Source organism: Cervus elaphus, chromosome 10 (genome assembly GCF_910594005.1).
Source record: "Cervus elaphus chromosome 10, mCerEla1.1, whole genome shotgun sequence".
In the NCBI taxonomy this organism is placed as follows: Eukaryota; Metazoa; Chordata; class Mammalia; order Artiodactyla; family Cervidae; genus Cervus; species Cervus elaphus.
Window position 1 is genome coordinate 18,468,185 of NC_057824.1, and position 21,597 is coordinate 18,489,781.

The following is a 21,597-nucleotide window of genomic DNA, read 5'->3' on the forward strand; positions in this document are numbered from 1 at the left end:
CCTCGGTTTTCTAGTTCTCAGAGTGCTTTAGTTTTCCTGCCTTTTTTTTTTTTAAATACCTAAGATAAAAGAGCATATACTTGCATTATGTAATAATTCATTGTCTAAAATAGAAATGAACTTAAGTATTTATTTTAATAAGAGTTTATTACCTATTCTATATATTGAGAATCTGTGAAAGTGTTACTTAAAAAAAGAATTAAATGGTGGGAACACTTCAGTAACTGACCAAGCCCACTGGCCTTCACAAGTCAGATGAGGGGTGGGGGCCCAGCTGCCTGCCCGCCCCAGCAGCCTGCAGACCCGATGCCTCAGCCCCGGTGGCTCTGCCCTGCTCAAGGGAGCGAGGGTACCTCCCCACAGGGTTGATGACCCCAAGCTCTGGCTGGGGGGTGTCTCCAGGTTGCAGACCCCATGGGCAGGTGCGTGCTGTGGAGACAGGTGACATTATCAGTAAGGAAGCCTGATAGCGCAGTCACAGTTAGGCTCCGATGGGTTTAACCAGGGACTGAGACACCGTCATCGTCCTTGGGTAGTGGGTTCAGCAGAAGCACTGAGACCCTGAGGTCTTGACCCCCTGCCTTCCAACTACCTGCAGGCCCCCCACCCTCTTTCCCTCACAAAAGAAGGAAGCCAGGCAAGAGAGCAGAGGCCTCAGGCAGGGGAGTGAAAGGGCCAATTTAATGAGGAACTATCAACTGAGACTGGCCACGGTTCACAGTGACAGGAGGCCATGCAGTGGCCGTGCAAGACCAGGAGGGGGCGGCAGGATACAGCGGTCCACGGGAGCAAGTTCACAGACAAACCCTTCAGGAAACAGTGTGTGCTCAGGCCCAGGGCAGGGCTGGTGGCCACCGGGGCACCTCTGCCACTTGTGGCTGCTCCTTCATTGTCCCCAGCCTGTCCCCAGTCCGGCGCCACGGCTGCTCCTGCTGCAGCGCCTGCGGTTGGAGCGAGAGCAGTGATGGCGAACCAGCCGGAGTGCAGGGCCCTGTGGGCACTGGGAGGGCCCGTGGAGCGTGCACTGCAGAACCCAGAGGGCCCGCAGGGAAGCCCCGCTCTGTCATCTCTGGTCCCACCTGGCACCAGGCAGAGGCTGTGCCCACATGTGGCAAGGACACGGTACAGCCAGATGGCTGGGCTCCTGGGCATTCCTTCCAGCCCCAGCAAAGGCCGGGCTTCACAACAGTGTGGATGAAAGGCAGCTGGGCAGGGGCCAAGGAGAATCCCTGCTTGGCAAGCTAGGGTCCAGTCCCTCACCCCATGGCCTGCAGGCGTGCTGACCTCTATTTACCCCAGGTGATTCCTGGGCACAGTTACGAATTCCTGAGTTCTGAGGGCCAGAGTCATTCCTTCTGACCATCATGCCTGCCTCTAGCATCCACAAACTCAGGCCTGCCTGGGTCCATCCGCTACTCTCAGCCCAGTAGATCAGAAACGACAGTGGCTATGGGCTCAGCCCCACCGCAGGCCCTGGTCTGGGGAACCAGCCGCGGCTCTGGCTGCTTTTGGTCCCAGGGAGACTCTGGACCGAACCTGTACCTGGTACAGAAATGGCGGAAGAAACCCCAGCAGGGAGGACCATGTGAGGAGACCACTCCCTCTTGTCTTCTTGATCACAAATACCTAGCACGCCAGCAGCACACAAGCTCAGTGCCAGCCCCCACCACTCGCTGACCCTTGGCCTGAAATCCAACAGAATTTTTGCCACAAGAGTCAGATACTCAGGGAAGGGCAAGGCGAAGAGGACAAGACTTCCAGGGGAGGACCAGTGGAACGGCTTCCACCCCCAAGTGGGAGCAGGGAGGTGAGCCACTGAGTGCGGGGGGCGAAGCACGGGGGCCAGACGGACAGCGGGGAGTCCAGGCCCAGCCCGTCAGCACAGGCGCTTGTACGTGTAGATGTAGGCCTTGCAGCTAGGGCACGTGTGCGTCACATCCTTGAAGTCGTTGATGAGGCAGGGGATCAGGCAGCAGCCCAGGTCACACCTGCATCAGGAGAGACGGGGGCCTGAAGAGCAGGGGCTGAGGGCCCGGCCCCCTCCAGGGCAGCAGAGGTGGGCGCAGCCCCACCCCGCGGGTGCCTGCACCACCTACCCCATGAAGCAGCAGAAGAAGCCCAGCACGAAGTTCATCAGGCCGATCTCATAGGAGATCTTGGTGGTGATGGCCTGCTGGCAGTGGGGACACACCGTCTGCACGGGTGCGCCCTCGAAGATCTCTCCCTGCAGCACTGTCACGGTGGTGGCAGCCCCTGAGGGGACCAGGACCGTGGCCGTGTGGCCCCCAGGGCCAGCGTAGGGCCCAGGTGGGTAGGGCCCCGGTGGGTAGTAGCCCATGGGTGGATGGGGACCCGGAGGAGGGTAGAAACCTGGAAACAGAAGACAGAGCAAAGGCGGGTCACTGGCGGGCCGGGCCGCTGGCCCCACGGGAAAGGTGAGCACAAAGCCCGGAGCCTCCAGCACCCAAGGACATGAGCTTGGGGACCAGGCCCTGGGCCCGAGTGACCATCGTCCTCCCAGCCTTTCCTGGTCTCTGTCCCAGAGGACAGAGAAGCTCCCTGTACTGTGCTCTTGGGCACCTTCCCGTGTCTCTGCCCTTAATTAAACACCCTCACAGCCTGCCCGCCGAAAGCACAAACTAGCCAGGTTCCTTTCCGTCTTACCTGGAGGCATGTAGGTGCCGTCTGCGTTCACGTGTGGAGGGATGAAGCCGGGCTGGGGTGTCGGGTGACCGGGCGGCTCGTAGGGAGGGGGGCCGATGTCTGCAGGGGGCAGCGACATGCCCGGCGGGGGCTGCATCACAGCTGGGGAGGTGCGGCCTGGACGGGGCGGGGGGTTGGGGGGGAAGCGCAGAGGCTTACTTGTTGGAGGGGCGCTGCTCCAGGTGCAGCTCCCAGCAGCTGGCAAGGGCATGGGACCCTACCTGGCGTGGGCGGAGCGCCACTTTTCTCCTCCAGAAGGGGGGCTGTGGGGCCCCCAGGATAAGGAGGGGGAGGATCATTCGACATCTTCGCTGCTTCTCCCGGGCCTGGAGGAGAAACCAGGGTGCAGGCTGGGCTCCAAGCTACCCGCTGCCCCCGGACACAGGGCCTTCCGTGGCGCCCGCAGGCGTCCCTTGCTCTTGGCCTCGGGTCACCTTCATTCGTCCCCCCACACAGATCTCATCGCTTGGCGTGGGCCGGGCCGATCCTTCGGCAGCACAGACTCAGCTGCCCCCAGGCCCTGGAGATGCCCCACCACAGCCCAGAGCCACCATCCTGCAACCTCCAGAAACACCAGCCTCAGGGGTCACCCACACTTTTGTGTGGGAGCGAGGGCAGGGGCGTGGCCTGGTGAAGGGGGCAGAACCCAGCAGCTTGGGAACCTCATCTAGGGTGTCTCAAGGGGAGGCCGCCTGGGTCCTCGCCACCCCTACCCTGAGGGAGCACCAGGCTGACCTCCACGCCAGGGCCTGCCTGTGGAGGGCTGGGCGACACTGTACCTCTGATCCCAGGTACTCAGAGGAGACAGGCAGCTGAGGCTCCTTCCACCGCCGGCCTGGGCGAACACGCAGGGCTCTGGGAGCTGTTTCGGGGGGAGACCCACAAGCAGAGCCCTCAGCACCGGGGCAGAGCTGGCCCTGGGCACGTGGCCCCAGGCAGCCACACTGCCCTGGCACCACTGCCCAACTCGGTGCCATCCCATGTCCCTACCCACGCCCAAGCTCCCCCTCCCCTCCCCACAGCTGCAGTCCCCCCAGGACCACAGCCGGTCCTCCATCCTCTCTCCACCAGCCCGAAGCAGCCCCCGCACGTCCACATGCCCTGCAGGAAGCAATGAAAACCGAGGGCATCTCTCCACAGCAGTGGCACAGTGGTGTGGTCAGGGAGGATGGTGAGAAGGAAGGAGGCGCTGTCTGTCTGGGGACATACTCTCCCTCATTTCCTTTGCAAAGTTCACTAAAAGCACCTGCTGCTGGAGAAGCAGGCCACCTTCCCGCCCTGGGTCTGCATTGTCCCCTTTAGTAAGACACTTCCTTCAACTCTCTTCAACAGCATGAAAGCTCCTAAATTAGTAGCATTTTAAAGTGAGACTTTTTAACTGAAATAATGTGAACTAGGAAAAAGAGCTACAGGAATAGGGGGTCCCCAATATTGTCACCCTGCTTATTTAACTTATACGCAGAGTACATCATGAGAAACGCTGGGCTGGAAGAAGCACAAGCTGGAATCAAGATTGCCAGGAGAAATAGCAATAACCTCAGATAAGCAGACAACACCACACTTATGGCAGAAAGTGAAGAGGAACTAAAAAGCCTCTTGATGAAAGTGAAGGAGGAGAGTGAAAAAGTTGGTTTAAAGCTCAACATTCAGAAAACTAAGATCATGGCATCTGGTCCCATCACTTCATGGCAAACAGATGGGGAAACAGTGGCTGACTTTATTTTTTGGAGCTCCAAAATCACTGCAGATGGTGACTGCAGCCATGAAATTAAAAGACGCTTACTCCTTGGAAGGAAAGTTATGACCAACCTAGACAGCATATTTAAAACCAGAGACATTACTTTGCAAACAAAGGTCCATCTAGTCAAGGCTATGGTTTTTCCAGTGGTCATGTATGGATGTGAGAGTTGGACGGTGAAGAAAGCTGAGCACCAAAGAACTGATGCTTTTGAATTGTGGTGTTGGAGAAGACTCTTGAGAGTCCCTTGGACTGCAAGGAGATCCAACGAGTCCATCCTAAAGGAGATCAGTCCTGGGTGTTCATTGGAAGGACTGATGTTGAAGCTGAAACTCCAATCCTTTGGCCACCTCATGCAAAGAGTTGACTCACTGGAAAAGACCCTGATGGTGGGAAGGATTGGGGGCAGGAGAATGGGGATGACAGAAGATGAGATGGCTGGATGGCATCACCGACTCAATGGGCATGGGTTTGGGTAGACTCCAGGAGTTGGTGATGGACAGGGAGGCCTGGTGTGCTGCGATTCATGGGGTTGCAAAGAGTCGGACACGACTGAGCAACTGAACTGAACAATCCTGCTGAGGGAGAGGGAGCCTGGAGTCAGTCAGTTTAAATATTAAATGTAACAAACCAGTGGCAGGGCCAGAAGGACTGAGTCCAAGCAACAAAAGTGAAAAAAGATAAAATCAATTTCATCAAAATGTAAGATTTGTGCTTCTAAGGACACCATCAAGAAAGTGGGAAGACAGCCCACACAATGTAGGAGAATTCTTTCAAATCAAGTATCTTAGGGACCTGCACCATTTAGAATACATAAAGAACTTTTCTAACTCATTAACAGAAAAGATGACTCAGTTTTTTAAAATGGGCAAAAGGATGGGAACAGACATTTCTCCAAAGATAAACAAATGCTCAATAAGCACATGAAAAGAACCTGAACACTGTGAGCCAAAAGGCAAATCAAAACTACAAGGTACCGCTTCCTACCTACTGGGATGGCTAAGATGAAAAGGACAATAATGAGTATCATGTAGAGAAACTGGAACCTCTCCCCCACCCCACTGCTGGTGTAGCTGCTCTGGAAGACAGTCTGGCAGTTCTTCGAGAGTTACCCAGCAATTCCACTCCTAGGTATATACCCCAAAGAACTGAAAACTCATGTCCACACAAAAACCTGTGCAAGAATGTTCAGAGCAGAATTACTAATAATAGCCAAAACGTGTAAACAACTCAAGTGTCCATCAACAGATGTTGTAAAACTGGAATGACGGTTGCATGATTCTGTGACTATACTAAAAACCACTGAATTGCACACTTTAAAATTTTTCAGCTGAGGCATGATCTTAATTCTCTGACCAGGAGTTGAACCTATTCCCCCTTGCACTTGGAGCACGGAGTTTTAACACTGGATTGCCAGGGAAGTCCCTGAGTTGCACACTTTAAATGGGGAAATCATATGGTATGCAGATTATTGTACGTCAATAAAACTTATTAAACTGAAGGAAAACACAACTGCCCAACCTTATCACCCTAATGCAGCCAGTCTCTGCCTGTCCCTGCCAGTCTGCACAGGCAGCTAGGTTTTTATACAGTTGCTGTTGTGACAAAGTTAAATCCTTTTAACACTGTGTCACGTATATTTCCTCTATCCTGTAAGACTCCATGTTCATAGATTTTAGTATTTCCAAAAAGGGGCCCATCCTTGTTTACTTGACCAATCCCTATTAAATCATTTAGAAGGTTCCTTGTTACTGTCATAAAAACACAGCAACACCTTTGACTAGTGCTCTTTCCCTTTCTTGGATTATTTCTTTGGCCTAAACACACCAGAAGTGAGATTATTAGGTCAAAAAATACATTTCATACCTTCTGGTGAAGGATGATGCTGACTTACAGTGCACACTTTGAATACTGTTAATCACTGATCTGTAATGTTAAGATGACACTTGGTTTCGTTTGTCTCCTGCATCAGTAAGAAGGAAGACACGGCCCCCGGCGTCGCTGAACCTGGGGCAGGCACTGCTTCCCCCCAGGCCCCGCCGCTCCTGTCTCCTCTCCCCTCCACACCCACCCTGCAGCTGCCTTTCTAAGCCACGGCACAGCCTGGGGGGCAGGCCCCTCTGCACCTATGACCAACACAACCTAGCACAGAATATTTCAGTCACCCTAAAGTGAGATTCCCCAGTGGCTCAGCGGGTAAAGAATCCGCCTGTGATGCAGAAACGCTGGGGACGCAGGTTCGACCTATGAGTCAAGCAGATCCCCTGGAGAAGGATATGGTAACCTGCTCCAGTATTCTTGTCTGGGAAATCCCATGGACAGAGGAGCTTGGTGGGCTACAATGCATGGGGTCCAAAAGAGTCAGACACATCTGAGCGCACGCACACACAAAGTGGGATGAAGCCCATCTCCATGTCTGTCTGTCTTTGGACCCATTTCCTGCTGCAGTCTCATCTCGTCTTCCCCAGAACAGCAGGTGCTGGGGGCCTCTGGGGTGGGACACAGGGCCAGGCACTTTCTGCAGAGCCCAGTCTCCCCACGTCCCTGCGTGGAATTAAAAGCACAAGACTTCCGGCCCCGGGAAGCAGCCCTGGCGTCCTGCTCTGCTCCCAGCTCCTCCTCATTCACTGCAGCGCGCGCGGCTGTTGAGCCAGGGCCAGGGCCTGGCCAACTGGCAGCAGCCAGAGGCAGCCTGGGGTCTCCCCGAGGAAGCCGGGAGGGTCTGGGCCTGGGCCAGCAGGATGCTCTCCTCCCTGGCTCCATCCCCTGCTGGAAACTCCATTCTGTAGTCTGAGCCAACAGTATGAGCACTCTGCACGGGGAGGGTGCCGACCCTGCCTCCGGGGTCCCCACCCCACACAGGACCTGCTGAGGGAACGCCAACCCCATCTTCTGGAGGAAGGCAGGGAGGGCAGCGTGGGGCTGAGCTCCGTCCGCGCACACATGCAGGTTCCTGGAGGATGAGGAAGGGCATGGGGCTGAGACAGAGCCAAGGGGAGCGCGGCGGCCAGACGGAGGACGTTCTGACATCAGCTCCGCCAGGGTCGGCTGCAACAGCCGTTCTCAAGTTTTTTGGTCTCAGGACCCCTTAACCCTCAATTACTAAGGACACCAAAAAGATTTTGTGGATTATACCTAACAATACTTACCTTATTAGAAACCAAAAATGAGGAACTGTTAAAAGTATTTGTTCATTAAAGAGATTAACTCATTACATGTTAACAAAAATTTAAAATAACTACTTTCCAAAACAAGATTTAATAAGAAGACTGGCATTGTTTTACATTTCCACAAACCCTTTACAAGTCTGGCTTAACATCATTAGAAAGTCTACAAATAACAAATACTGGAGAGGATGCGAAGAAAAGGGAACCCTCCTACACTGCTGGTGGGAATGTAAATTGGAGCAACCACTATGGAACAGTATGTAGGGTCCTCAAAAAGTGAAAAATAAAGTTGCTAAATGAAAGAAAAAAAAGAAAAATAAAGTTGCTAAATGATCTAGCAATCCCACTCCTAGGCATATATCTGGACAAAACTATAATTCAAAAAGATGCATGCACCCCCATGTTCACAGCAGCACTGTTCACTATAGTCGAGACATGGAAACAGCCTAAAATAAACCTCCACTGACAGATGAGTGGATGGACAAGATGTGGTGCATATGCACAATGGAATACTACTCAGCCATAAAAAAGAATGAAGTCAGGCGATTTGCAGCAACATGGATGGACTGAGAGATGATGGCACTAAAGGAAGTGAGGATAAATACCATATGGTATCACTTATATGTGGAATCTAAGTGAAAGTCGCTAAGTCGTGTCTGACTCTTTGTGACCCCATGGGCTTTACAGTCCATGGAATTCTCCAGGCCAGAATACGGGAGTGGGTAGCCTTTCCCTTCTCCAGGAGATCTTCCCAACCCACGGATCGAACCCAGATCTCCCACATTGCAGGTAGATTCTTTACCTGCTGAGCCGCTGGGGCATCTAAAATATGACACAAATGAACTTACCTATGAAACACAAGCAGACTTACAGACAGACAGAACAGACTTGTGGATGCCGGGGGAGGGGGGCCAGGAAGGACGGAGAGTTTGGGATTAGCAGATGCAGACTATATAGAAGGGATAAATAACAAGGTCCTACTGTAGCACAAGAACTATATTCAATAGCCTGTGATGAGCCAAAGAATATGAAAAATAGTGAATATGTATGTATAACTGAATCACTGCTGTACAGCAGAAATTAACAGTGTTATAAATTAACTATGCTTCTATAAAATAAAAAAGTCTGGCTTAAGAGAGGGCAGCTGGATGCCTGTATCTGCTTCTCCATCCAATCTATTGTGATGTTTTGGATGAAGTATGAGAAAACCCAGCCTCCTACAGTAAGCAGCTGGAAAGGAGGGAGGGACTGAATAGTCTTTTCAGCTTATTGTGGATATTCTTCAACACCACACCCAAACTTGACAGTTCTTAAAGATTATCTGCAATATGGAATACGAATCTTTCACAACAAAATTTTCCCTATTACACTGAAAAAAATCACTGGGCTACCTTGTATTTGGAATGGCTCTTTTACACATGGCTGGTTTTATAACAGCATGCCTGGGGGGAAAATTCTGGTCCACATTTATGAGCCTGATTATGTAGATCTGGCAATGTCAAGGCATCTCACTATATGCCCCTCTCAAAAAAAAAAAAATCACATTGTTAGTATCGCCACCAATCCCATCAGAAAAGTCTTTACTACTGGGAAGTTGTCAAGCTCACAGCAGCAAAAACAAGTTTTCCAAGATTTTAACATTTTCACTTGAAAGCTCAAATTTTATCACTGGCAACAAATACAAAAACAAAAGGTCAGTTGTTTTCCTTGCAGGCTCACCTTGTCGGCTGAATCCCCAAGTCTGAATAACTGGAGTCTGTGTGTCAGCTGTTATTTTAAGTAAGTGTGGAGCGCCATGAAAACACCCGCTGAGTGGCTGGGCTCACAGCTCCAACAGCTGCACCCGTGCTTCCCCTGAGGGACCCAGCATGCTGCATGCGCCTCCTCTCATTTCACCACACAAAACGTTAACGTGCACCCAAGGGTCCAGCTAATACACTCAAGTCATTTTTACTGCTGCTGCTTCAGTGAAGCCTGCAGGAACACAACCACGACAACCGCTGGCACAGCGGTACCACACCGTGAGCTAAGTCCCACTGCTGCGGCACCGCCCCTTCGAAGGCCAACGTGATGGAAACAGAATAACTTATAACCTCCAAGTGTCCTCATAAACACGCTCTGACCTTCAGCCCCTGGAAGATCACAGGGAGCCTCCAGGCGACTGCAAGTCACTCTTCAAGAGCTGCTGGGCAAGAGGAGCCCCCAGCTGGTAAGAGGGTACCTGCAGGCAGAGCAGGTCAGGGCTCCACAGCCAGAGGGACCGAGAGGGGACCGTCCCAGGGGGCCTCCGAGCGGGTGCTGTCACTCCAGGGATGTGCCTGCTGCCACACGCACCAGACTAGTTCAGACGCAGCTCTCCCACTGTGCAGCGGTGTGACCTCACTGAGCCTCAGTTTCCTGTCTGTAACCACACCTACCGCTCAGGGCTGGAGCAAGTTTTATAGTAAAGACATATGCGAACTGCCCAGAGCAGTATCTTGAGGCCTCGCACACAAGAACACTGAATAAATGACCCTGGTTATCGGGGTTGATTACTGTGAACAACATCCAACAGGAAGGAAAACAACACAGGCACTGCTGCCTCTGCCTCAGCAGCCTCTGGTCCCCCAGCATCGTGGGCACCGGTGAGCCAGTCCAGCCTTAGGGCCTGGCCCGCAGAGGTCACTGAGGCCTAGCAAGTGGAGGCCAACCTCAGGGCCCCTGAGATGCCTTCTGGAAAGGAAGACAGCCCAGCAGTCCTCCTGAAGGGCCAGTGCTCTTTCCCAGCAGCTGCCCTGGCACTCCATGGCTGCAGTGCCCAGGGAAGGGTACTGGGCCTGGACCCTGGCGTCCACCTGGAGCCCTGGAGGCAGCAGCTGCAGGGCCGAGTTTCCCAGAGCTGGGCCGGCCTGCCGGCTGCTCCAGGAGCTCAGCCCACAGCTCCCACAGCCACCGCACCATGATGCCAGCTGGCCCTGGAGGGCTCCTCTGTCCCCGGGAGGCAGGTTCTAGGAAGCTGGCCAGAAGGGCTTGGGGCTTTGCCGGGAAAACAGAAAGGCAGCTTTATGCCTTGTCTTCAGCTCCTACCTGCTGAACCAAGGAGGCGCCCACTGCTCTGTGAGGGGTGGAGGCCCACGGTGAAAGCCAAGCACCCGGGGAGGGGGGGCCCGGGGTCCGAGGACGGAAGCACTCGGGCCCTGTGAGCAAGCAGACCTTCCTGGAGGCCTGACCCATGCCGTCCACACCCCCCCCTCGGTGGGGGCGTCCCTCTGCCCGAAGGCTGCTCACCAGGGATGGCCATTGGCTCCCGGGGCAACGCCACGTAAGCCTCCTGTTCTCGCAAGTCCCGAGGGGCAGGCTGAAGGACAGTCTGTGTGGTGGCCACTTAACAGAAGCCCCTGGAGGGGATGGTCCTTCTTTTGGGAATAACCAGCAGTCTGTTGGTGCTGACTGCTGTGTAGCGCCTACTTCACGCTGGGCACAGGCTGGGAAGTGGCAGGGAGTGAGAGGCTTGGTCCTGCCTTCCAGAAGCTCACAACTGAGTTAAGGAGACTGGAGTCAAAGACACACCCCAAACCCCAACCCCAAGGACACAGCGAAGACCAGTGGTGCATGAGAAAGTATTCTGTGAAAGTATAGGCGGACCAGACTCTTTCCAGAGATCAGGAGACATATCTCCAAGCGAGCCGGGTGAGGGGAGGAGGTGGGGTCAATGCGGGCCGAGGCGGGGACAGGGACAGTGGCAGGACAGTGTCACAGGCCTCAGGAAGGAGGCTGTGCCGGGGTGGGCAGCCAGACAGCAGCCTGGAGCTGTCAAGTCTCAGGGCGGCCTCAGAGGCACAGGCCCAGGGGATGCCCTGCAGCGCTCAGACCTGGGAGCCGCTGAGGAGCAGGGCAGCAGTGCCTGTGTGAATTTGCTCTCAGCCCTTCTAACGATGGGTGCCCATGTGGCTCAGTTCTGGCCAATGAGTCACACAGGTCACAGACCTTCTTGGAAGGTGCCGAAAGGGAGCCGCCCCACCAGGAGATGGACCCTGTGCCCTCTGGCCCTCCTCCTGCCTGCCGCCAGGAGGCTGAAGGCTACAGCCCCGCAGCCACACTGACCACGAGACAACCTCAGGAATGGAAGCCGTGCTGAGGACAACTGAAGGTGCCCGGGCCCCGGACGACCATGGAGACAGCATCCCGGCCCTGACCGCCTCCCCTACCCTGCAGTGAGAAAGAAGTGCACTTGTTTTCACCAGTTATTTTGGGTTTCTGAGTAAATGCAGCCAGACTCAACCTCAGTATCGAAGGGAAACAGAGAAGTTGGTTTATAGCAATTCTCAACCTACAGCAGCCAGAATCTACTCGTGATTGGTACATTTCCAGTTGATTATTTTAACAGGGAAGGAAAACAAGTACTATTAACAATAAACAGTGCTCCCTGGGCCTGAGGCTTTGTAAACAAGAGGTCCCTCCCTGAAAAGCTCCCACAAGGACTTCCGGAGGCCTTGGCTTCCTCTAGCCCACACTGCCTTACTGAGTAGGCCCCGGGGCCACCAAGTTCAGCACCGGTGGGACTGGAAATCCGGAACTCTGCCCCTTTTCCATTGTCCTTCCTGATAAAGGCAGGACAGAGAGACAGCCCAGACAGCATCACTGGTGGCTGCGAACCATTTCTTCATCTTTACACTTGAACATGGGTGTATCTGATGCCTTGGGAATTCTAAACACTTCAAAACGGGCTAAAGACATGGAAAGGACCAGACAGCAGATCTGGTTTTCCCATCTGGCTGCTCTCCTCACCAGCCCCACACGCTCCTCTGGGATGAATATCACAGCTCCACGGAGCTGATACATCAGCCTAAGCCAATGGCCCCAAATACCACAGCCTGGGCCCTTCCTGGGGGAGGCAGGAGCCCTGATGGCATAGGTCAAGCTGAAAGTGCAGACGCCTCGCCTGCTAGTGCCCAGGCACTAGGTCCTCCCCATCTGGCCTTCAGAGGCCTTCAGAGTCTCCGTCTTCCCATCTGTGAAATGGCAGTAGCCACCCCAGACCCACAGGGTTGTGTCAATGAGGTCGTGATGAGAAGAGCAGGCAGCACTGTGTCCCACAAACACAAACAATACTTTGCAGATATACAAACAGCTATATTTATGGAGCCTTGGCAGAGCGTGGGCAAGGAAGTATACAATTAAACAGAAAAGAGAGAATATGCTGGTTGCTCTTCATTGGAAGGAAAATCAAACGGCAGACAGGACTCCAAGAATGGTCTGGGCTAAAAAAGCTGTAAGACTTCTAGGAACCATCATGATGATGACAATAATAAGCACACGATGTCCGCCACTCTGAGGCTGGTTGGAGCCGAGGCAAACCAGTCTGACCCCCCGGGACAGAGGCACGGGGACCTGGGCCACGGCAGATCAGATCGGTGCACACAGCTTTTCTGGAGGATGACCCCACTGCCTGTACCTTCTCCCACATTCAGTCCATTTCGAGGCACCTGTCCTCGAGGCAAACGCAAGGACGGGCTGCCCCCCACTCATGAGCTGTAGCCTCTACTTCAGTTTTGTAGGAATTTGGTAACACCAGTCAGTTCTCTGTGCCAAGTCCCTTCCCAGTGCTCTAGTGAAACTGGGGGGATTCAGACCCATGAAGCTGGGACACAAAGACCATCCAAGGTAGTTCCAGGTGGCACTGGTGGTAAAGAATCTGCCTGCCAAGGGACTTCCCGGGAGCCCAGGGGTTAAGACTGCGCTCCCAATGTAGGCAACATGAGTTCGATCTGTGGTTGGGGAACTAAGATCCCACATGGTGCACAGTGAGGCCAAGCACCCGCCTGCCAACGCAGGAGACGTAAGAGATGTGCATTTGATCCTGGGTGGGGAAGATCCTCTTGAGGAGGGCATGGCAACCCCCTCCAGTATTCCTGCTTGCAGAATCCCCACAGTCAGAGGAGCCTGGCAGGCTACAGGTAGTTCCAGCCTTGGACACCCTGCCTGGAGAGCCAGCAGAAGATCACCTGGCAGAGGGGGCGGGTGAGAAAATCCCAACAGACAGATGCATGAGCAAACTGAGACAGGGCCTGCCCGAGACATGAGTGGAGCGATCTCCTCCTGCCCCCGAGCCCCCCACCCCCACCCCCCGGCAGGACCAGGCTCAGGAGCTCAGTTTCTGCTTCTACCGCTGGCACTGAGGAGGAAGTACAGACAGGAGGGAACGAGGAGCCAGGGCCAAAAACAGATGCAGCTGCAACCACGACTGAGTAAACAGGACAGCCGCACCTGCTGGATAGGCAGGGCTCGGTAACCAGAAGGCGGACTAATTTTAGAAATGCGATGAGTCTAAAGAACCAATGCTTAGGCAATCAGAGTGGAATCTTAATGGAAGCCAGCTCTGTGCCCCACTATACCACCACGGCGAGCTGATGCAAAATGGACAGCCTTGGGGTTGACTCCTATTTTAACTGGTTATCTCAGATCAAGACACACCAGCCCGATCCAGGAAACAAGTTCTAGGCCCTGAAGTGCAGCCCAGCCACATGGCCACTATAAGGTCCCCTGGCTGTTAAGAGTCTTATTTTGGACACAAACGCCTGCTGGCCTCACCAGCCCAGGCGAGGAGCTAGGCCTGCAGCCAGACCTTGCCCAGGTCCCCCTTTTCTGTCGGGGAGAAGTGGATCTCTATACTCCTGAGAGAAGGCTTTGCCTTTCTGCCCTCATGAGCTCTAAGGTCCTACATGCACCCCTCGGGAGCATCTCTGCGTCACCCAAGTCCCTGTGTTGCATTGCAGGCAGTCTCACTTCTCACACTGGGCACCGCTGGGAGGAGAACGTCTGCCTCAGTCAGTCCAGCGTGGCATGCTTCTAGAGGTCACCTGGATGGAGTCAGTGAAAAGAAAAAAGCCCAAAGCCAGCAGACTAGTAATTATTCCTGGGGTGGGACCTCACCGTTCCAGTGGTAAACAGCCTCTGAAAGGGCATGCGGTGAGAAGCTGTGTACAGGCTGACACACAGCAGTCCAGGGACACACTCTCCAGAGGAGACATCCCTACATGCAGCAAGGGGCGCCCACACGGCCGGCACTGACAATCCCCAGGGGCTGGTGTCCAGGACAAGGACACGATGTCCACAGAGGTGAAGGGGAGACTGGGAAAAGCACTCTGGGAAATGTGAGTGGGGAGCAAATGTAACCAGCATTTGAAATTACACTCCATGAAATAGTACATGGAAGCTTAACTAAATTCCTGTCACTCTAAATGGACATCTGACCTGAAGAGCTGACCCGAGGCATTTGGAACAAAATTATTTTGGATCTCCTCTTTGAGGAACTGGGAACTCATGTTATATCTGGGGTTGCCTTATTTTTGGCCATGTGTGTACTCATGCATCTAGGTCACCTTTCAGGCTGGAAGTGTCTCTAGGGATCACCAAGTCCAAGGTATCAGCTGACATACATTGGGTCTTCAGACATTACTAAGCGCCCACAAAGGCAAGCCTGGACTACTCATCAGGCTCTTTTCTAAGGCCTGAAGATGAGGAAACAGCTGTCGACAAACTGGTGGGAGAGGGGCCATAAAACAGAAACTGGTAAAATACATTAGTAGGTCGGCTGGTGAGGCCTGCCACGGTGGAAGGATAAGCAGGGAAGGGAGGGCTTTTCTGAGGCGAATCTTCAAGCAAAGACAGGACTGAGGTGAGAAAAGAGCCTCCCCCAGGGCTGGCCCTCATAGCTCAGCTGGTAATCTGCCTGCCGTGTGGGAGACCTGGGTTTGATCCCAGGGTTGGGAAGGCACGTGCCCTCCTAGAGGAGGGCACAGCAACCCACTCCAGTACTCTTGCCTGAAGAGTCCCGTGGACAGAGGAGCCTGGGAGGCCACAGTCCACCGGGTCACAGGGTCAGACGCGACTGAGAGACCAAGCACCAGAGCGGCTCCACACAGAGGACTGGAGCTCCACACAGCCGCGCAAGGGGGTGAGGTGGGGGGTCCCTGCACTGTCTGGGATGTGAACGTGGGTCCCTGAGTCCTGGACCCTACAGCTTGGCCCCCACCTCCAGCAGGCACAGGTTCTGTTTGGCCAGTGTGACTGGGACCACAGAGAAATGGGTCCCAGTGTGGCCCCCACGCTCTCCAGGAGGGGCAGGCAGACAGATGACCTGAGCTCAGAAACCAAGGCCAACCCCGAGTACCAGAGCTGAGAAGTGGTCACATGAACAACACGGAATTCCTCTGGTTCTGGGATTAGCCAACTGTATTCAGCAGAGCCATTACTACCCAAGTTTGTTTATTCTTTCTTTCAAGTGACAACCTGCTTGAAAAGACTTAAGATTCTTTACTCTTTAATTCAGCCAACACTTCACAGGCCTCTCCATGGAGGCCACTCACTGCCCTGGTCCCTGCCCTCAGAGAACTGCAGATGGAGGTGAGCTCGCACTTGAGAAAAACTTACAAAAGATACTCAGCAAAACCCAAGGAGACCTGTGACGGCAGGTGCTCCAGGTGAGAGAAGGGTCGGTCTGTGGGTGAGGGCCCTGGGAAGGCTTCGAGAACCAGATGAGCCCTAGGTAGGCCCTGCAAGGTAGTGGCCTGGGCTTCCAGGACTGGAACTAAGAATCACTAGGAGGAAAGAACTGTGGTCAAGGGCCCAGCCTCCCCAGGCAGGCCGGCAGCTCCTGGAAGGCCGGGGTAGTGCCAAGGGTCAGTCTCTCCATGGCCCCAGGCAGCACATCAAGTATCAGCTAACAAAGTGATACTCCAGGCAGGAGCTGTGCCCCAAGCCCTGCTTCAGGGAGCGGCACCCCAGGCCCCAAGATGGATGTCTGGGAGGTGTCCCAGAGCTGTCTGTGCCCCTAAACCCTGATCTGTAGGCAAGCCAAGTGAACACCAAGGTTCAAAGACCTCTCAGATCTTATCTACTGGTCAAGGTTTAAGGTCAAGGTTCACAGGGAAGTCTGGACTTGGCCGTGTGTTCCAGATCTCTTTATCACACTACACTCCAGACACCCCTGACTGTAGCTCACTCTCTTCCAAACAAATCAAACCCTGCCCCCACCAAAGACCCATCCCTCAGCCTCCAAACCCTCTTTCCAGAAAACTGAGCCTCTCCTGTACCTCCCTGCAGAGGGATCCCCTGTCCCTCATTGCGCGGGGCGCAACTCAGCCCCTGGCACAGCGGTGCTGAACAAGCAAGTCGGTGAGGGAAGGCTTCCCATGGGCCTAACCCAGCCCACAGGGCCAGAGCACAGCCTCCATTGAGAAGGCCCGCGCTGGCTCTCCAATAAGTGTGTCAAATATCCAGATGAGAAAAGAAACCCTTTTCTTGAGTCAGTCAGGTCCACAAAGCCATGCTCACAGGGGAGCCCCCATTTCCCTTCAGGCCTGCCGTCTCAGGACTGCTGGGTTTGGGACCCTGCTGTCATTACATGGCGACCCCGGGCAAGTCACCTGGTCCTCTGGCCGCGTCCTCAGCCGGGGGAAGCAGAGGCGCCTGAGCTAGGTCTGCAGCACTGGCACTGAGTACGATGACCAAACACAGGTGAGGGTTCGGCCAGGTGGGCAAGAGCACATACCAAGGGCACACACCACAGACAGAACTTCACTCCTGCTGCCCCCCAAGCTGGCAAGGCTGCTGCTCTTAATGTTCACTTGAACTCTGACAACTGTCTCACTTCTTCCTGAAGTGATAACGTGTTGGAATTCTCCTCAAACCCCACCCAGGGCAACTCTTCCACCCTTCTCGACCTACTTCCACTTTCCCTGGCCTGTTTTCTCCTTGAAGGAAAAGACACAGACAACAAAGCAGATTTGAGTTTGGACTGAATCAAAACTTACTGGACATGTCAACTACAAATTGGCACTTACCAAGAGCACTGCCACCGAGTGAACAATAAAGACATTTGCCATCTGCCTCTACTGAGACTGAACCCCGTGCTGCTATACAACAACCCTTGAGGGAGTTCAGGGTGGAGTGAGGCGCTCTGTGCTCCAGGGAATCTGGTGGGACAGGTCTTTAGATAGTTGCTTGTTTTTTGGAACAGATTTTATGACCTCAATCCTTGCATCTCCTCATATCTAGAGAAGCATTAAATCCCTTCTTGATGACATCAGATCCTTATGACTAACAAAAAACCTTCTGTAAATTGAGTGCTTCATGGTGTTGAACTCCCCCTTCACCAAAACCTTATATATTGACTTTCCTCCACTGCCGCTTTGGAGCAGTCTCTCAGAGCTATCTGAGATGCTGCCTCCCAGGCTTCAGTCCTCATTTTGCCCCAAATAAAACTTAACTCACAATTCTCAAGTTGTATATCTTTTTTTTTTAGTCGACAGACACAACACGGACCCAGCATGTTCACAGTTTTTCCTGGCCCCTCATGACACCTCCTTGGAGTAAGAATGGATGGTCTGAACCACCCAGTGAACAGACCAAGTGAGAGCTCATAGCACCCACAGATCAGGAGCACCAGAAAAAGTGATGAGACATGTTTTCTGGAAAAATGAAGCCCTGGAAAGGCAGATGCTTTGTAGCTTGGAAGTGACAAAAAGGCCTCCAGTGTGGGCTGTGGAGTGCAGACAGTGCTGGTCCCAGGACCCTAGCATTGTCACCGGAGACTGATGACACAGAGAAGGAGAAGCAGTAGGTCCACAGGCTCAGGAGCTGACAGATCCTGCATCTCCTCGCGTGGGTGGCCCTCCCAGGGAGAGAGGCTCTGCCTACCAGCCTCTCCAGCTAGGTGCCCCCTGCAGCAACAAGTTACACCACAGCCTCTACCACCTTCAGGGGAGATGTGTCTTGAAGGATCCAGTCTATGCAGGGAGGAGGAGACTGCAGGCCTTTGTGGGATCCTAGAAACCAGCCCATTTCCATGCTGTGCACTCCACTTCCAAGTCTCTTTGTGGGGGCACAATAAGCCTCGTGCCACCGCTGCCAGCCTCGCTCTCCTCCTCTCTCCTCCCCACTGACGGCCGGTGTCCTCTGCGGTGCTGCCATCGCATGCTGGCTGCTCACTGGCACAGCTGCTTCCCTTCTCATGAGGGCAGAGACGTCAACATACGATGCCACGACTTTAACTGGCACGCCTCCCTGTGTCCTAGAGGAGTAAGACTATGTCTGTGCCCTTTTAGTAGTATTTCTGAGTGGAGATGAATTTTCACAGGCCCTGTCTCTTCTCGCCCCTTCAGATCACTGAAGAGGGAGGGTTAGGGTTGGTGTCTATGGCTGTGGAATAAAGTACCTGGGCCCAAGGGACTCAGAGGCTACGCAGCCCTGTGCCCCTCGGGCATTAGGAAACACACCGAACCAGCAGGTTCAAACGGAGCAAGAGAGCAGGAACGACTTCCAAGCTGACCACCAGCATCAGTTCCTAACAAGTCTATCTGAGGGACAACCGGGCCATAGGGACACCTTCCATTAGCTCCCCTTCAAAACAGTTCTGTTCCCTGAAGTAGCATACACACAGTCCATGCGTTCGCCCTTAGGGTGATTCTAGAACCACCACGGCCTGTTGTGTTTTTTCAAATCTTTGCAAGAGCACACGAAGTTCTTTCCTGGTTCCAGAGGCCCATCCAGGGTCCTCAGGTCCTCTGGGATGGAAAACAGAAAGACTTCCAAGTATACAGACAGTTAAAAAACAAGGGGAAGAATTCCACGACTACTGAATGCTATGCATGTTTAACCATCTGGGAGGAAACAGATACCCTCAACTCACCCCGATGCGGCGAGATGGTTAGAATGGTGATAAAGTATAATAAAATATTGGACATTCTAGACGGTGTTCTATGGGCGTTCACTGTAAAATTTCTTCAACTTTCCTGTACCTTTGGAATTTTTCAAAATTAAACGTCTGGCAAGGCAGAGCTGGTGGGCCTCTCCCCATCCAACTCTTATCTTAGATCAGCCCTGAGGAAAGGAACAAAGCAATAGAAGCGAGGTCACACTTGCCAGGCACTGCCCCGCCCAGCAGCCCACAGGAAACACACAAAACTGGGGAAGACACTATGCTCAAGGTCCTCCACCCTCCTCACTCTAAGACAAAGGTTCTCAGCCCCAAGGGAGCGCGAGAATTATCTGAGGAACTTATTAAGTAGAGTCCTGGGGCACAGCTCATAACTGCTATACCTGAACCTCTGGGGGTGGGTCCCCAATCAGTCTTTTGAACAAAGGCCCCAGTGACTGACGCAGAGGACTTTAGGCCCACAATGGAGAAACTTACAGCCCCTTGCTCCTTACCTGACACCTGTTGAGAGAATACCTGGGAACATTTCTAAGAAAGCAGAAACATGCCTACCCTTAAATGAGTCAAGGGTCCAAACCCAGGCTCGCATGATGCTGTGAGTTCAACTACAACAAGGTCTTCAATGGCATGAGGCTGGGCCCAAAGCCAGGCCAGGTCACTGCCTCCACCCCCCACCTCTAGCACCAGCATGTGTGGCCGAGAGCGGGCGCAGAGATTTACAGATGCCGGCGGGCCGGGGAAGGCGGGGGAGGCAGAGACGCGCGGGGCCCGGCGGGCCTGCCAAGGTCACCACGAAGCCTAGCAGAGGCTTCTTTGTCACCGAGACCCTCCGCCCGAGCCCCTCTCCTTGAAGAAACAGCCCATGTAGAAAACTGGGGATGGGACTTCCCCAAGCTTGCCTGCAAGGATGTGGGAGGCATGATGGCGGGACCCCAGGGGCGGGCCGGCAGCCCCTGGTGCATCGAGCCCGCCGCCCGTCCGGGCCTGGCTAAGGTGTCACCACAGCCCCGCGGGTGGCCAGCCAGCCTAAACGACGGTACGACGTCAAAACCCCAAAACCGCTCTGGATCGCATCGGCGTCCTGGGAGGAGGCTCCTGGCCCGCTGCGCCGCCCCCGGGTCCCTTTACCTCGACAAGCCGACCTCCTCAGGCCGAGAGAACGCAGAGACAGCCCGGGTCCAGGCTCTCGGAGGACAAGACCCTCAGCCCCGCGGGGCTTTGCGCACACACCGCACCACCCCCCGCCCGCCCAAAGGCCTCTGGGAGATGTAGTCCGTCCAGGCCCTTCAGACGCGCTCTGCTGGCCAGCGGGGACCACAGTGGCCAGCGGGGACCACAGTGCCCGGCGTGCACCGCGCGGGCGCCGCGGGCGGGGGCGGAGAGGGGGCTTCGCGGTCGGCGGTCGTCCCTCGCCGCAAGCGCCCAGCCCTGCTCCCTTGGGACTCCGCGGGAAGCCGTCTAGAATGGTCGGGGCGACTCACCGTCGCCGCGGCACCGGCGGCGGCCTCAATAAAGAGAACGACCGCCTACGCAGCTCGCAGTTGAGCGTCTGTCAGAAGGACGCGGGTAGGCTTTGGGGCAGGGCCGAGGCCCGCGGCGTCACAGTGAGGGCGGGGCCGTGAGGTCAGCTCGGGGGCGTGGCCTCTAGACCGCACGTGACTAGCCCTGCGGGCCTCAGGCGAGCGCTAGCGCTTCGGGCCAGGAGAGGCACGTGGCGGGACCTGGGGGTCGTCAGATGAGGTGACTTTGTTAGGTGAGGTGACTGGAAAATCACGGGAGGTTTCCCTACCGGTGCACCAGTCCCGCCCCTACACTGCCCCTCCAACTCCATATCTGCCACAGCAAAACGCACCTGCTGTCCTTCCAGGCACTTTTGTTCCTTTATTCCACAAGTATTTATTGTATAGGCAATGGCCGTTATGTGGACAAGCCCAGGTGGGAACGATGGTGGTTGCGTGATACGGAGATTCGAAGCAGAGCTTAAATGAGACAACACTCCGTCTTCTCCTTTCAGCTCTCATACTGTTAAGTGTTTTGTTATTGTTCAGCGTGTTAGTAGGCATTTTTAAAAATTAATTAATTAATTAAATTTTTTTTTTTTTTTTTTTCTCGCCCTGTGAGGCGTGTGGGATCTTAGTTCCCTGACCAGGGATCCAACTGGTGCCCCTGCATTGGAAGCATGGAGTCCCAATCACTGGACCGCCAGGGAAGTTCTAGAAGGTATATTTAATGCCATATTCACATTTTTGTGCTTTTGATTGGTTCTGCTTTTTAAAATGGCCCCCAAGCAT

The 21,597-nt window shown here is 54.2% G+C and overlaps 1 protein-coding gene across 3 annotated transcripts; it reads right to left on the reverse strand.

Annotated features, from left to right (window-relative positions):
* Positions 1 to 128: 128 nt before the first annotated feature.
* CDIP1 (cell death inducing p53 target 1) lies at positions 129 to 20,942 on the reverse strand. Of its 3 annotated transcripts, none has more exons than XM_043914212.1 (6): positions 20,788 to 20,942; positions 3,483 to 3,565; positions 2,925 to 3,029; positions 2,665 to 2,820; positions 2,097 to 2,370; positions 129 to 1,988 (listed from the first exon to the last, which is right to left on the reverse strand). In XM_043914212.1, exons 3-6 carry the CDS (start codon positions 3,007 to 3,009, stop codon positions 1,877 to 1,879), a joined length of 627 nt encoding a protein of 208 aa, XP_043770147.1. In that variant the 5' UTR covers positions 3,010 to 3,029; positions 3,483 to 3,565; positions 20,788 to 20,942; the 3' UTR covers positions 129 to 1,876. The 3 variants fall into 3 exon arrangements, with proteins under 3 accessions (XP_043770147.1, XP_043770146.1, XP_043770148.1); XM_043914211.1 differs by lacking the exon at positions 20,788 to 20,942 and adding an exon at positions 20,435 to 20,601; XM_043914213.1 differs by lacking the exon at positions 20,788 to 20,942 and adding an exon at positions 20,206 to 20,390.
* Positions 20,943 to 21,597: the final 655 nt, after the last annotated feature.

Coding starts and splice junctions, on each gene's coding strand:
- CDIP1 (XM_043914212.1), bottom strand. CDS start 3,009: ATGTCGAATGATCCTCCCCCTCCTTATCCTGGGGGCCCCACAGCCCCC. Junction 2,821..2,924: donor TGGCGCTCCGCCCACGCCAG/GTAGGGTCCCAT, acceptor CGCCCCGTCCAG/GCCGCACCTCCCCAGCTGTG. Junction 1,989..2,096: donor TTCTTCTGCTGCTTCATGGG/GTAGGTGGTGCA, acceptor CTCCTGATGCAG/GTGTGACCTGGGCTGCTGCC.